The following is a 12,279-nucleotide window of genomic DNA, read 5'->3' on the forward strand; positions in this document are numbered from 1 at the left end:
TTCGTCTAACCTAGCTGTTGTTGATTGCTGGTCGGTTGTCTGGTTTCTTACTTTTAGCAGAGGCGTCTAATTTATAAACGCAATTGTGCCCCTTCGGTATCTCATACCGATTTCGAGGCACGCGGCTTTTTATTTTGTCACCCATCAAAATGACGTCAAAGTATAGCTAGTACACTTCATACTTTGAATTGTTTTTGCTGTATATGTTTGGGTATTGTCCAAATTTGTACCTCGCACGTATACACCGACGACACGATGAAAAAGTTGATTTTATAAATTTGTAATTTTCTCAAATGAATTTACGAATTGCACGTCAGGTGCGGAGAGAGAGAGATTCTGACTGAGACCACACTTCATATTTTTCTCTGCCTCAATGCTTCACCTTTTGAAATTGAAGATACAAAAAATAGATGCTGTTTCACCTTTTGCGTGCAGCAGAAAGGGTCTGTCAGATTAGATTGGATTGGATTGGATTGAAAAGCGGTTTTGTTATCTGTACCACGGCTCGTAGCTTTAGGCGAAATACACAATGACTTTATGAGACCACCTGCTTCTTGTCAAGGTTTTTCTTTTTCGCTTTTTGCGCTCAGTGCTGCATCTTCGACGTCAAATACCAGTGATTCCATTGTGTTCGAAAGACGACGTACATGTACACGTACACAGTTGTACAGCTGGCGCACTGCTCGCTCTTCGACGTTGAAGGCTAGATAAAGGCAACATGCTTTGGTGCGGACTGCTTGCATCTTGCGCCTTGCATCTAGTAGTGGCCCATGAAAATCCTCACCAACCGGAACAACCTCTGCAAGGGGCAGAGGTTGTTCAAGCAGCGGAAAGCCCAGTGGAGGACATTCGCAAGCGGTGGACAGCTATTGAAGTGATGCATGATTTGAAGTAAGTCATATGGTTATGGTCATGTAGGATGAAGAGGCTACAACTGCAACAGCCGTGCTAGAGCCTGGGGTTAATGTGGTGGGGTGAGGCTTGAAAGCTCCGACAACTAGATTCTTATTTGTTTACTTTTTGGTACAATCTGTTCCTTTCACACGTCGAGTCAATTAGGTTAAGTCAGGTCAGGTTACACGGATGAAATATCAGTTCTTGGTATACATACATACCGTGAGTTGTGGCGCGTCTGGTGCTACAGTTTTTCTCATACATGTCCACAGAATTGCACCGCTGGAAATACCTTGCAATGTGTGTGACATTTATAGTATCGATAGCAATCGATAGAAGGTTTTGTTCAAGCTTGCACTCTTTTGTAGATGTGCTTTAGGTCACCAGTCTGCTGAAGCCCCTGTTTCTCACATTATTCATCTTCAAGATTCAAGCCTTCCCGATACGCATTACACGCAGATATACAGGGTGTCCCAGCTAAATGCGAACATATTTTTTAAAAATATGTTCTCTGTGGCACTGTGCTCCTTCACCCTCTCAGATTAGGGGTGAAGAAAAGACGTGTCTCCGAAGATGCGCAATGAACAAAAAAAAATGCTGTTCCTTCACGATTTTTCTATTCTATCGAACGGATTTTTGTTCAAAAACGGCTCTGGTACCAGGTGATCGAAGGGACCAGATGTTCTCATCGGGACAGCTTCTTAGATTTTATAATGAAAAAGTTAATGAAAACATTGTCTTAGGAGTTTGCTAATGCCCTCCTATAAGGAGTGCCCTTCAGCATATGCTATACTGCAATTGATTTCATCCCGGAAAAAATGATGTACACATTTTTAAAATATATGTTCGCATTTTGCTGGGACACCCTGTACGTGTATAGAGGACGTTTTCGAATTCTGGTGGTGAAGCTCTTGAGTATAGGTGTTTAGCAGGTGGCCATCAAAAGTTGAGAATTGCAGCACTTGCAGGTGCGACTGCCTGCTACACATGTGTACCTCACGCAAATCTTTCAACACCTGTTCATTTTATGATAGACATGAATATAGCTCCTATTTGGGCAACTGGAAATTCGCTATCTGGACCACAGTATGCAGGGACCGAAGCGGCCGGCTAGGCGAAACAAGACTATTGTCTATGAGACTGTAAGACTAATAACTAGGGCTCCGTGTTTTCGGTTTTTATTTTTTGGCGTATTCGGCGTATGTTTTTCTGTGTTTATTGATTTTCACGAAGACGGCGTTTTTCGATGTGTTTCCTGGCGTGTACATGGTTTACCGGACAGTTATCGGCGAATAAAAGTCACAACGTAATTTCCGCACGATGCTCACTCAACATGGCGTTGTTAGCTGCGGTAGCGTTTTACGGCTAAAAGGACATTTTACACGACGATCGTATTTCCGTATGGTTTTCTGATCTGCATCAACAACTTGCTGAGCATTTGCAGCAATGTATCTGTCATGTCCTGGAATATCCCTCCCTTGCCGGCTTCTCTGTCTTCGATGTTTTTCGATTAAAACTGAATGAGGGAAAATTTACACGGCGTATGTCTTTTGGTGTTTTCGATGAAAACTGAAAACGAGGAACCCTACTAATAACGTACGGCCCGGATTTTCAGGCATTTGCCTAGAAATGCCTACAAATGCCTAAATGCGACATTTTCTGGGTTGCCTGCCTGTTTATCGACTCTGTTGAATTGTAGTCTTCTTTTAATAGTTTTAGACGCTTATTTTTTAGAGGTGTATGTGCGAGTGTGCCTTTCAGGCTCGTGCTGAGTGCTGCATTTTACTTTTTGTTTCCTTTCCTTTTTTTTTTGTTCCTTTTTTGCGTCTGGTTTCCTTCAGTACCTTGGTTTGTTAGAAGGTGTTCATGTACACTTGATCAAAAGATGTGACTTCTCTGAGCCTTTCAAGATCTTCCAGGGCGGAGAACTAAAAGTATGATTCGATATAACGTGGTTCCAGACCGCCTAGCATTCGTGTACAAGGCGTCAAAGCTTGTATGATATACCGTAGCCTTTAAACGAGCAAGTTTTCCTCGATGGGGCATTCTGGAACACCAACAAAGCGAAAGCGTGTACCAGATTAACGTGCCTATTTTTGCATTTTATTGCCTATTTGGTATTTTTGAGGGCCTAAATGCCTGCCTATTTCCGCCGTTTTTAGTGCCTAAATTTTTGGGCCCTACTAATAAGACTATGGCTGTTATGTAAACTGCATTGTCTTCGTCAGTTATGACGCGCCCGTTGAGAGTCTCCTAAAGTATATAAGGTATACGCCGAACCTTACATTTTTACGTCTCATTTAGCGTTTTAGTAATTTATCTGTCTTACAGCCACATCAAAGAAGACCTGAGCATGCTCGTCGATCTTCAAGAAACCGGGGAGATCACGAAGGATGAAGCTTCATTTTATTACTTCAGGTGAGGAGTTCAAGGCAAAAGCGAAGTCAGTTCAAAGGACTATAGATGTTTCTTCGATTGCACCTGCAGAATGCACGATTTCGACAATAACCATTTTCTGGACGGACAAGAGATCATGGCGGGGATGATCCACTCATTGGAGCATCGTCATGATGGGCCTGAGGAACCTGGAGGAAAGAACTTGGACTTTGAGAGAGTTATAGGTAAGTGTCGCAAGATCACATATCACCCGTCATCTGTTCGTGGGAGCAGTTCAATCAGAGGAACATGGGACAACATGTCTGTATAGCATGTGAGACGGTCTGTTGGTAGGACTGGCCGTGCACACACTTGTATTATCATCAAGCAGGTGCACACACAGCAAAGACACCATAGTTTGCGATGTCCATTTAAATTGCCGTACTAAAACCGGTGCTATTTTTATTTCGTATCCTATTCAGTACGCAATTTTTTGTAATTCGTTGCTGATCTTTTGTAAAAAATCTGCGAGAGCAGCACTGATGCCATTTTGACAGGCGGGCTAAACGGCCAGGTAGGCAACCTGTAGGACAGTGTATATAACTACTGGACGACTAATTAGCTAAAATTCATTAATTAATTTATTAATTCGAAATTTTCTGGGAAATGTGAGATAGCAGAATTGGAGCCAGTCATTATTAATAACAATCATTTTTGAACACGCTGGGAACCCAACTGACCTCGAAACATGAATTTCCAAATTTCGCTATGCAAAGTCAAGGAGGTGAACCCGAGACAAGGATGAAGAGAAGACACAACAAATTCTCAAACCATTGTTTGAGAATTTGTTGTGTCGTCACTTCATCCCTATCTCGGGTTCACCTCCTTGATCATGAACCAGCTTGTCAGCGCCCTGTCTCTTCTATTCGCTATGCAAATAAGCCGAAACCAGAACGATGCACTTCTCGAGCGCAGAAACGACGCGATCTTCGCCTTGTCTGGGCCGGAGAGCGGTCTAGCGAGTTTATCTGGCCTACGACCTGCTGCATAACTCCGTGACCATGACATTCGAGACCTCCCTTACGCCGCGCTCAGCTTGTTGTTCTGGGCGCCGCTACACTTCTCTGGCGCTGATAGCGTGCCATGTACTTTGGGCGCGCACCCTAAGTACATGGCACGCCGTATAAGACCTGAACCTGAACCCTGTATTGAGGCGCTTCAATACAGGTTCAGGTTCAGATCCGCCTTTCTGAACAGGGCAGGTATCTCGGAGACTCCACGGGCGAAATCTTGACACACCATCTAGAAAGGGAATGGTCAACGCAGGTCATTGTTTGATGTTTCAGACGGGGTAGACCGTTATTGGGAGTCGCTGTTCGCTGAACAGGATGGCCGATCGTTGGCTGGTCGGTTGGCTGTGTCGGTTATGACAGACTTGACTTGGCTGCCGGGCCGAGGTCTTGCTGTTGGCGCTGTTGGCGTGCAGTAGAGTAGAGTAGAGTAGAGTACCGTGCACCTAATCCCTTTTGATGCAGGGCAGATTCCAAAAATTGGTTCACAGGTGCGAAAAACTAAATAAAAATAAAACTAGCCGACGCTGTCGCCAGGTGGCACTGACACTGGGTGGCTGTTAGTTTCGGTTTCGGGTCTCGTGGGTTGCGGAAGAGGGTGACAATGGGGCTCCTACGCTACGCGTCGTTTCGCTGCTTCCATTGCAAGCGCAATTCGCAAAGTCTGGGAGATTATGTTCCCATCACATGTTCTGTCAAAGCCAAAAACCGTTTCAATGGGCTTGGGTTGGGCAGCTCAACTCTGCACAGAAGGAGCTAGTGTTCAGGCATCCTAGCTATACTTTTTTAACCACACTGTACGCCGGGTTCGCAAACCTTTGTTGTAAATACCGTATACATGCTGTGTACATATGTAAGTATACCCAGCTTGAACTACTGTTAATATCCGTTGATACAGTAGGTCGTGATCTGGCCAACAGATTAGCGCCTACTGCAACCAACCCCATGTGGGCTTCATGGCTCCAAAGCACGTGACCAGGTCCCCCAAGGTCGCCATTTTCCCATGTGTTTGTTCCTATCCCGATGCGTGCAATGCCGGAGGCCTCCCTTAGATACCCCATCGTTACCAGACGTTGGCTTGCGTTTGATTGTAGCGCGCTAAAGATCCAGTTGAAGCACAATCCAAGTCAGGCCAAGTCACCGAAGGAGAAATGGACGACTGCCCCTCGGCGCCTGGTACGACAGGTACGCTTTGTGATGCACGCAGCCGTGCACTAGATCCTTCCGATCGCTCAACGCGTTTAAAAACGGGATCAAAAAGTGAAACACGACACCGAAAGTTGTTATACGCGTTTTATTTGGACATATAAAGACTAGATTCATTCGCAGAAACAACAAAAACATTTTGCCGCTAAACTTAGCGCGCTGAAGTGATCCGGAACGGCAACAGTGGGGTATCTAGTGGCGGCCTTCTTCGTTGCACGCTTTTCCGAGGTGAGTTTGGGGGACCTGCACATGACCCTCTGACATGGAATGCCTGGTCGCTCTTTCTGCACTCCAGTACTGGAGCGCAGAAAGAGCTACGTAGTGCGTAGCTCTGGTTTCGCCTCCACAAATTTTGAAGAGAACCCGATGAGGCTTCATAAATTCTGATTCTCCAAGTACATGTGACATGATAATATTATTTGTGATTTCTCGTTTCATTTCTTGTAGCCTTGACGGACGAATCGCTGCTTTACGACACGAATAATGACGGCTTAATCTCTTACCCGGAGATGCGGAGTTATGTTCAAGACAAAATGCACTGAAACTGACATTGCTCAGGTGATCGTCTCATTGGCTGCTTCCGTGGCCATTCATCATCGCCGACTTTAGCACCTTTCAAGAGGAGCCCCGTCAATTGTCGTATTAACGTGTGTTTCTCTGAGACCGACGCGGTCCATTCGAAGTCTTGATCTGAATTATTAGTGCCTGTTGTAGAAATATATACTTAAAGGTGTCCTTTGAACGATCATTTCTACTGCTACACTATTGCTTTTTAAGGTTTTTGTAGTTGCTTTAAAATTGAAGAAAATAATCTGTTTGTTTGTGGTTATTGTTTTTTTTGTTTTTTTTTGCGGGGGACGGGGGCGTGCGCGGGGGAGAATCAAGGAAAACCGTGTGCACAGGAAAAAGCACGGGCATAAAAAACAAAGGGCATAAGGGCATAAAGGGCATGGGACATACATTCATCGCGAGCTGTAAAGCAATTAATGTGTGGAATAAGAGTGTAATTAATGCTGCAGAAATATTCCTGCACCTGCTCTCTATGCTTAGTGGGGTACGGATAGGTGCGTGCGTTTTCTGAGTGTTGGAAATATGAATATTTTGAATCTAACGATATAAACGTGCGTGCTCCGGACCTCTATACTATAATAGCTTGGCAATAATTACATTACTTGGCAATACAAACATAACATACTGCTCTGTGATGTGCTTGCATCTCGTAGCTTACTCCAATAATACATAATGGTAAAACCGCGAGACGATGGACGACGATAACAGGCACACAGACCAAGTCTCAAAGTCAGTTGTTCTTGTCGGCCCTATAGTCTCGGGGTCTCACCACCATGTATACTAGTCAGCTGCTTTCTTTCTTTCTTTCTTTCTTTCTTTCTTTCTTTCTTTCTTTCTTTCTTTCTTTCTTTCTTTCTTTCTTTCTTTCACTTTATTCCCTATTTCTGTCACCCGGAACGATTCACCGTTGTTCAATAAGAACGAGGGGGATAGGGGATGTCGTTTAAAACGCGCGCATGAAAAACCTCGCATACTTAATAGATGCCTCGACTTGCGCTGCCTAGCACGCGGTGTTGACATCCGGAGAGCCGTTTATCGGACGATCTTCGCTCCGTGCATTTGCACGAAAAGCTGGCCCGGATATCGACCGACCTGAAGACACGGCAAACGTCACTTCTGCTGTGTCGTTCAAATGGGCGTCGCTGATGTAAGTAATCTACGACGCTCGCTGGACATGAAACATCTGTGTCTTTGCAAACAAGCGTCGGGTACCACACTTCCTTTACGGGAGCAGCCGCGTGGACCGTGAAGGATCATCCTCGTAGCGTCGGCGATTGAACCTCGTAAGTCTATATTTTAACCTCTCTGATTATATATAATATTCCACAAACGCAAAGGGAAGAAAAAGAAAAGTTCATTTATAAAGTCACCATGACAGCTCGGATATGCACTGATTCTTTGCAAGGGTTTCCAGGTCAGTATACACTGTCAGGATGTCACTGGCTGTGGAGTGAGTGTGTGTCTTATACCAGTAGCGTATCCAGGGGAGGGGGGCTTCATCCCCCAAACGGCACATTTGGTAGTGCATTTGGGAGAAGGAAAGTGAGAGTGACACGTTCTCCCTCATGTAAAGTTCTCGCAGAATCTCTCTTGAAATAGCTTTCAGACTAGGCTAACGTCTTAGTATCGGTATAATTTCCAATCCAATCCAATCGGTAAATCGATCATACCGTTTTCTATTGATACGGTCTACTAACATTACTTCGTTTCAATAATTATTCACATAATTTTTGAATTTTCTGACGACCCGGAAGTCGCTTCGCTGTTTACATTGGGAACTTTTGCAACAAGCGTTAGGTGCCTGCGAAAAACAGGGCCCTCTGTTTCTTGCATAACACTTTCCGCATTCTGTTTCCTCCTCGTACATGAGCTAAAACATTATGCCCATAGAACTCATGTTACTCAAAGTCACATAATGTTCATTATGCCCAAAGTTTCTTTTTATTATTATTATTCCCTTGTTAGCGCCGCGAAGCAACTGTAGCTATGAGTGGCGTACAGATGTGGACAGAAGGAAGGACGGTGGGGGAGAGGGGAGGTCAGTATGCGTCCTGGACCGACTTCAGGGGGGAACTGTGCTTGACATTCGCCTGGAAAGTATATTCGGAAAATTCCCAAGGAAAACCAGAGACAGCACGGCCGGCGGCAGGATTCGAACCAACAACCTCCCATTCAGCACCACCTTGGCTATACCGGGTGTTTCAGTTAAATCCCCGGGCTAAATAATTCGCGAACGGGTGCACCAATCCACGAACTTTCTTTTTTACAAGTATCTGTCCGATACCACCTACAAGCTGCACACCGTGTGAATGAGTGGGAGGCGCTCATTATTAAAATAAAAATGCAAATGAGTTTCATTAAAAAGCGTATCTTCTAAAGCAGGGCGCTGTCGGCATTAAAATGTGTACTACCCCTTTTGGGACCTTCAGTGGACACCTTTTAGAGAAAAATCAGCCACCGAAGCGGGTCATTTGTTGCAGTAATTAATTGGTTTCGGTTTACGTATTTTTGTCGCGGCGTAGAAAGTCGTGCCGAAGACTGGGAGGTGGTGGGTTCGAATCCTACCACCGGCTGTGCTGTCTCATGTTTTCCCTGGGAATTTTCCCAAGACTTTCTAGACGAATGTCAGCGCAGTTCTCTCTGAAGTCGGCCCAGGGCGCATACTGACCCGCCTGTCTCCCCACTGCTTCTTGCTGTCCTCTCTCCATCTGTCCACGTCTGTACGCCATTCATAGCCACAGTTGCTTCGCGGCGCTAACACGAAATCAGCAAAAAATTTCGTTGCTGATTTGAACTGAACGGATCTCAGAGAAACTCTACGTTCTTGCAGGTGGTGGAGCGTCGACTGTTCATATTCTCCGTATTTTCTTTTTTAAGACGAAACGATGATGATGATGATGATGTTGCTGCTTGTTGCTCTTCTCTGTTGTGCGACGTTTCAAAGCGTCTCCTTCGTAATGGCTGAAGAGGAGAATGACGTCGACAACCCACACCTTAAAAAACACGACCGTCGCTCCAGGTGAAAACAATATTCCACGATATCCTAGGCTCGCGAGGCCTTATAACGAATTCCTTATAACGAAAAGCCATATAACGAACTTTCTATACAGATACCTCGAAAGTGCGATGCACGGTATGTACGACCTGCACTCTGGGATACTCGACGGCGTGTACGACAAAGAATTTCACAAACTTCTGGAGTAAGTACACGAGGACCTCCTATCAGGTGTCTTGCTCTCTATGTCCGTGCGTGTCTATACAAGGCCGCGTTGATAAGACGTACAGTCTGCTTCCCTGTACAGAATCTCGTGTCCATCAACTCAGCAGGGGTATATACCTGTGAAGTTTCGGGGGTCCAGGAGGAAATGGATAGCTGATAACTCTTATGTACAGTAAATTAATAACTATGCAACTATACCAGCATGAACCAGGACATTCTTTTTCTTCTTTCTTTTTTTGTCGTGGCGTGACGAACAGAAATTGATATCGGGAAGGTGGACAAGAAAGCGATTGACATTGAAGCTACCCCCATCCCATTGTGGCTATTCCCATCAGTTACAACACACCAGCGTGTGTGATATCTCATTTGCGTGTGTCGCGTGAGTGAGTGTGCCTCATCTTTTTCATCGTCACTGAGGTATGGTACCGCAATTGTTGCGGTGAATAACTGAATAACTGAATAACTGAACTGCGGTGAATCACTTCATACCATCGTCATTCATGTAGTTGTTGTTGTTGTTGCTGTTGTTGACATTGAAGACGATCTACCCCTTTTTTTTTCTTCGTCTATCACGTCACATCACGATCTACCAAAATTATGCGATGAAGCTGCATACTTTAAGTTACACCGTTCTTGCAGGAATGAACTCCTGGCCGATGAGTTTCATATGGGAGGAATGGAGGGATACACTGAAGGTACGGCTCCAGCCGGTGTAACTATGACTTTTCACTCTTTGTGCCCTTCTTTACTCTGATAATCCCGTCTTAGTCTTCCGATATACTCTCTTTACCCTGCTATGACGACTATACGACGTTGCCATACCACGCTGAATACGAAGGTTCTCCCCGTTGACTACCTGTACTCTAAAATCGCGGCTTGTGAGTGATCTCCAAAGTATGTAAACGCCAGTATGTACATGTATTTATATTTTGTATTTAAATACAGACTCGAAAAACGTGTTTATAATTATATTTAAATGCTAATTTTCGGGTATATGTTTGTGCAAATACTTTATAAATACTCATAAATACATTTGAAATTTCGGTTTTCGCAAGCATGCGACAAACCATTTTAGAGGGCCAGTTTGTTACTGTTGTTGCTGACAACGGTCGGGACCACCCATTGTTGTACGCACTTGTGTCGAGGTGTTCTCCTTTGCGAACCTGATTCTACGACCGAACAGAAGGTACCTAGAAGATGCAGCCTTCGAGAAATTTCTAATATTAAAATCGCCATGATAATCTAACAAATAAATGCTATTGTTCCTTGCTGATTTTTTGTTATGATCATCATTATCTCTGTAATTCCAGATGACACCTTCCTCGCAGTATTTATTGTAGTACTTACGGTATTTAAATACTGTATTTATATTTTGGATTTAAATGCTCATATTGAAAAGTATTTATACAGGGTATTTAAATACCTCTTTCAACAAAGTATTTTTTTTATTTATTCCTAAATACTAAAATGTATTTATGGCCATCCCTGGTGCAGGTAATATATGAGTATAGAATCTGCTTGAGGTCACGTGTGTTTTCTCACTGCGTTCAGCGCTGCTCACAGAGTTCCAATAAGAGGTACCTATACCTTTACACCGTTGTAACGATAGCGAAGCCGAACATGCGTGAAATTCCAGAGAAATTCGCCCCCCCCCCCCCACCTTCCCCTTTTCTTCTCTTTTCAATGTATATACTATATGCTTTCTTAGATGGCAGAAATGGCTCCACTCATTCCAAAGGGAAACGTACACGGAACAATCAAGGAAGCGCAGACCCATGTCATATTATATGTATCGATCTTTCCTACGCTTTCTATTTCCAGTGTCTTTTTAATACATCTCTTTGTTTCATCAAAACAACAATTCGGTATCTGATGTGACTTACGACGACAGTCTCAACCAATGAGTTTTTTGCGTTCTCTGTTTTGTTTGTGCACTGTCGATCTCATTTTTTGCTCACAATATATTTAATACTCTTACAGTGCATGCGTACAAGCATCCATACATACAGATACATCATAATCCTCTTTGTATCTGTCTACACATGCGCGCCCATCAAAAGAACTTTGTTCGTACTTTATGCGAGAACGTTGCCTCCGATGTATTTGATGCTTGTTTTCCACTTAGACACAGACAGCGCATCGAAAGAAGAGGTTTGGAGACACCGCATGGAGGACAACGACAGAGAGGGTCGACCATCCTTCCCGCATGAATAAACATGACAATCACGTGAACAGTTTTATAATAAAGAGGTCCACTCATGTGGTAAATCAGCTTTAACATGTATGTGTTTTCGTAAGCGTTTTGGGAAGCAAAAAAAAATAAAAATAAAAAGATAATCTCTCGTGCTTAGTGGCGAAGATGATCGCCTTCCACGTCGAGGCTGATCCGAGTTGGAAACCCGGTCTGATGTTGAAGTTGTCCCCGTTAAGTTGCCCCAGGATGCACGAAGGATGATCCTTCCGAAGAAACATACGCTGTCACACCGACAGGAGTCCGTCTATGCAGTAACACGACACCTTTTCAGCTGTGACCGCTGTCGTATGTCTGTGACACAGACACAGGGTGTCCCAGAAAGCGTGTCATTGAATTGTAATAAAAAAAAGCTACGCCACCTAGAATCATGCGGTCAACGGCATTTGTTCTTATTAGGTTTTCCGGTTTCGCCACCTCCTGATGTGAATGTCATGTATCGTAAGACTAATTATGTAAATATTTGCGAACTGAATTCGGAAATTTGCCAAGTAAAGGTCACTTTTTTACCCCGCCAATATGAAGAGCGTGCCAAATTCACTCAAATTCAAGATAATTGACAGTGATATTCACGAGTTATCCCATCGGAAAAAATAGCCGAACATCATGCTTTTCGGAGCACTAGACCATAACTCGCGATGACTCTTTGAGCGCAATCGCTCTCAGTCCGACGAATGGAGGTTCCAAAGCCA

The 12,279-nt window shown here is 44.1% G+C and overlaps 2 protein-coding genes across 3 annotated transcripts; both read left to right on the top strand.

Moving 5' to 3' along the window:
• The first annotated feature begins 475 nt into the window (after positions 1-475).
• Positions 476-6,280, top strand: LOC135388142 (multiple coagulation factor deficiency protein 2 homolog). The gene is made up of 4 exons (XM_064617498.1): positions 476-891; positions 3,226-3,312; positions 3,382-3,515; positions 5,994-6,280. The coding sequence occupies exons 1-4, from the start codon at positions 719-721 to the stop codon at positions 6,086-6,088; spliced, it is 489 nt and encodes a 162-aa protein (XP_064473568.1). The 5' UTR covers positions 476-718; the 3' UTR covers positions 6,089-6,280.
• Positions 6,281-7,120: 840 nt separating this feature from the next.
• On the top strand, positions 7,121-11,609 carry LOC135388145 (uncharacterized). 2 transcript variants are annotated; one of them, XM_064617502.1, is made up of 5 exons: positions 7,121-7,399; positions 8,947-9,135; positions 9,227-9,316; positions 9,976-10,031; positions 11,462-11,609. In XM_064617502.1, exons 2-5 carry the CDS (start codon positions 9,002-9,004, stop codon positions 11,548-11,550), a joined length of 369 nt encoding a protein of 122 aa, XP_064473572.1. In that variant the 5' UTR covers positions 7,121-7,399; positions 8,947-9,001; the 3' UTR covers positions 11,551-11,609. The 2 variants fall into 2 exon arrangements, with proteins under 2 accessions (XP_064473572.1, XP_064473573.1); XM_064617503.1 differs by having other exon boundaries at positions 8,994-9,135.
• The last annotated feature ends 670 nt before the right edge of the window (positions 11,610-12,279 follow it).

This window comes from Ornithodoros turicata, chromosome 3 (genome assembly GCF_037126465.1).
Source record: "Ornithodoros turicata isolate Travis chromosome 3, ASM3712646v1, whole genome shotgun sequence".
Taxonomy (NCBI): domain Eukaryota; kingdom Metazoa; phylum Arthropoda; class Arachnida; order Ixodida; family Argasidae; genus Ornithodoros; species Ornithodoros turicata.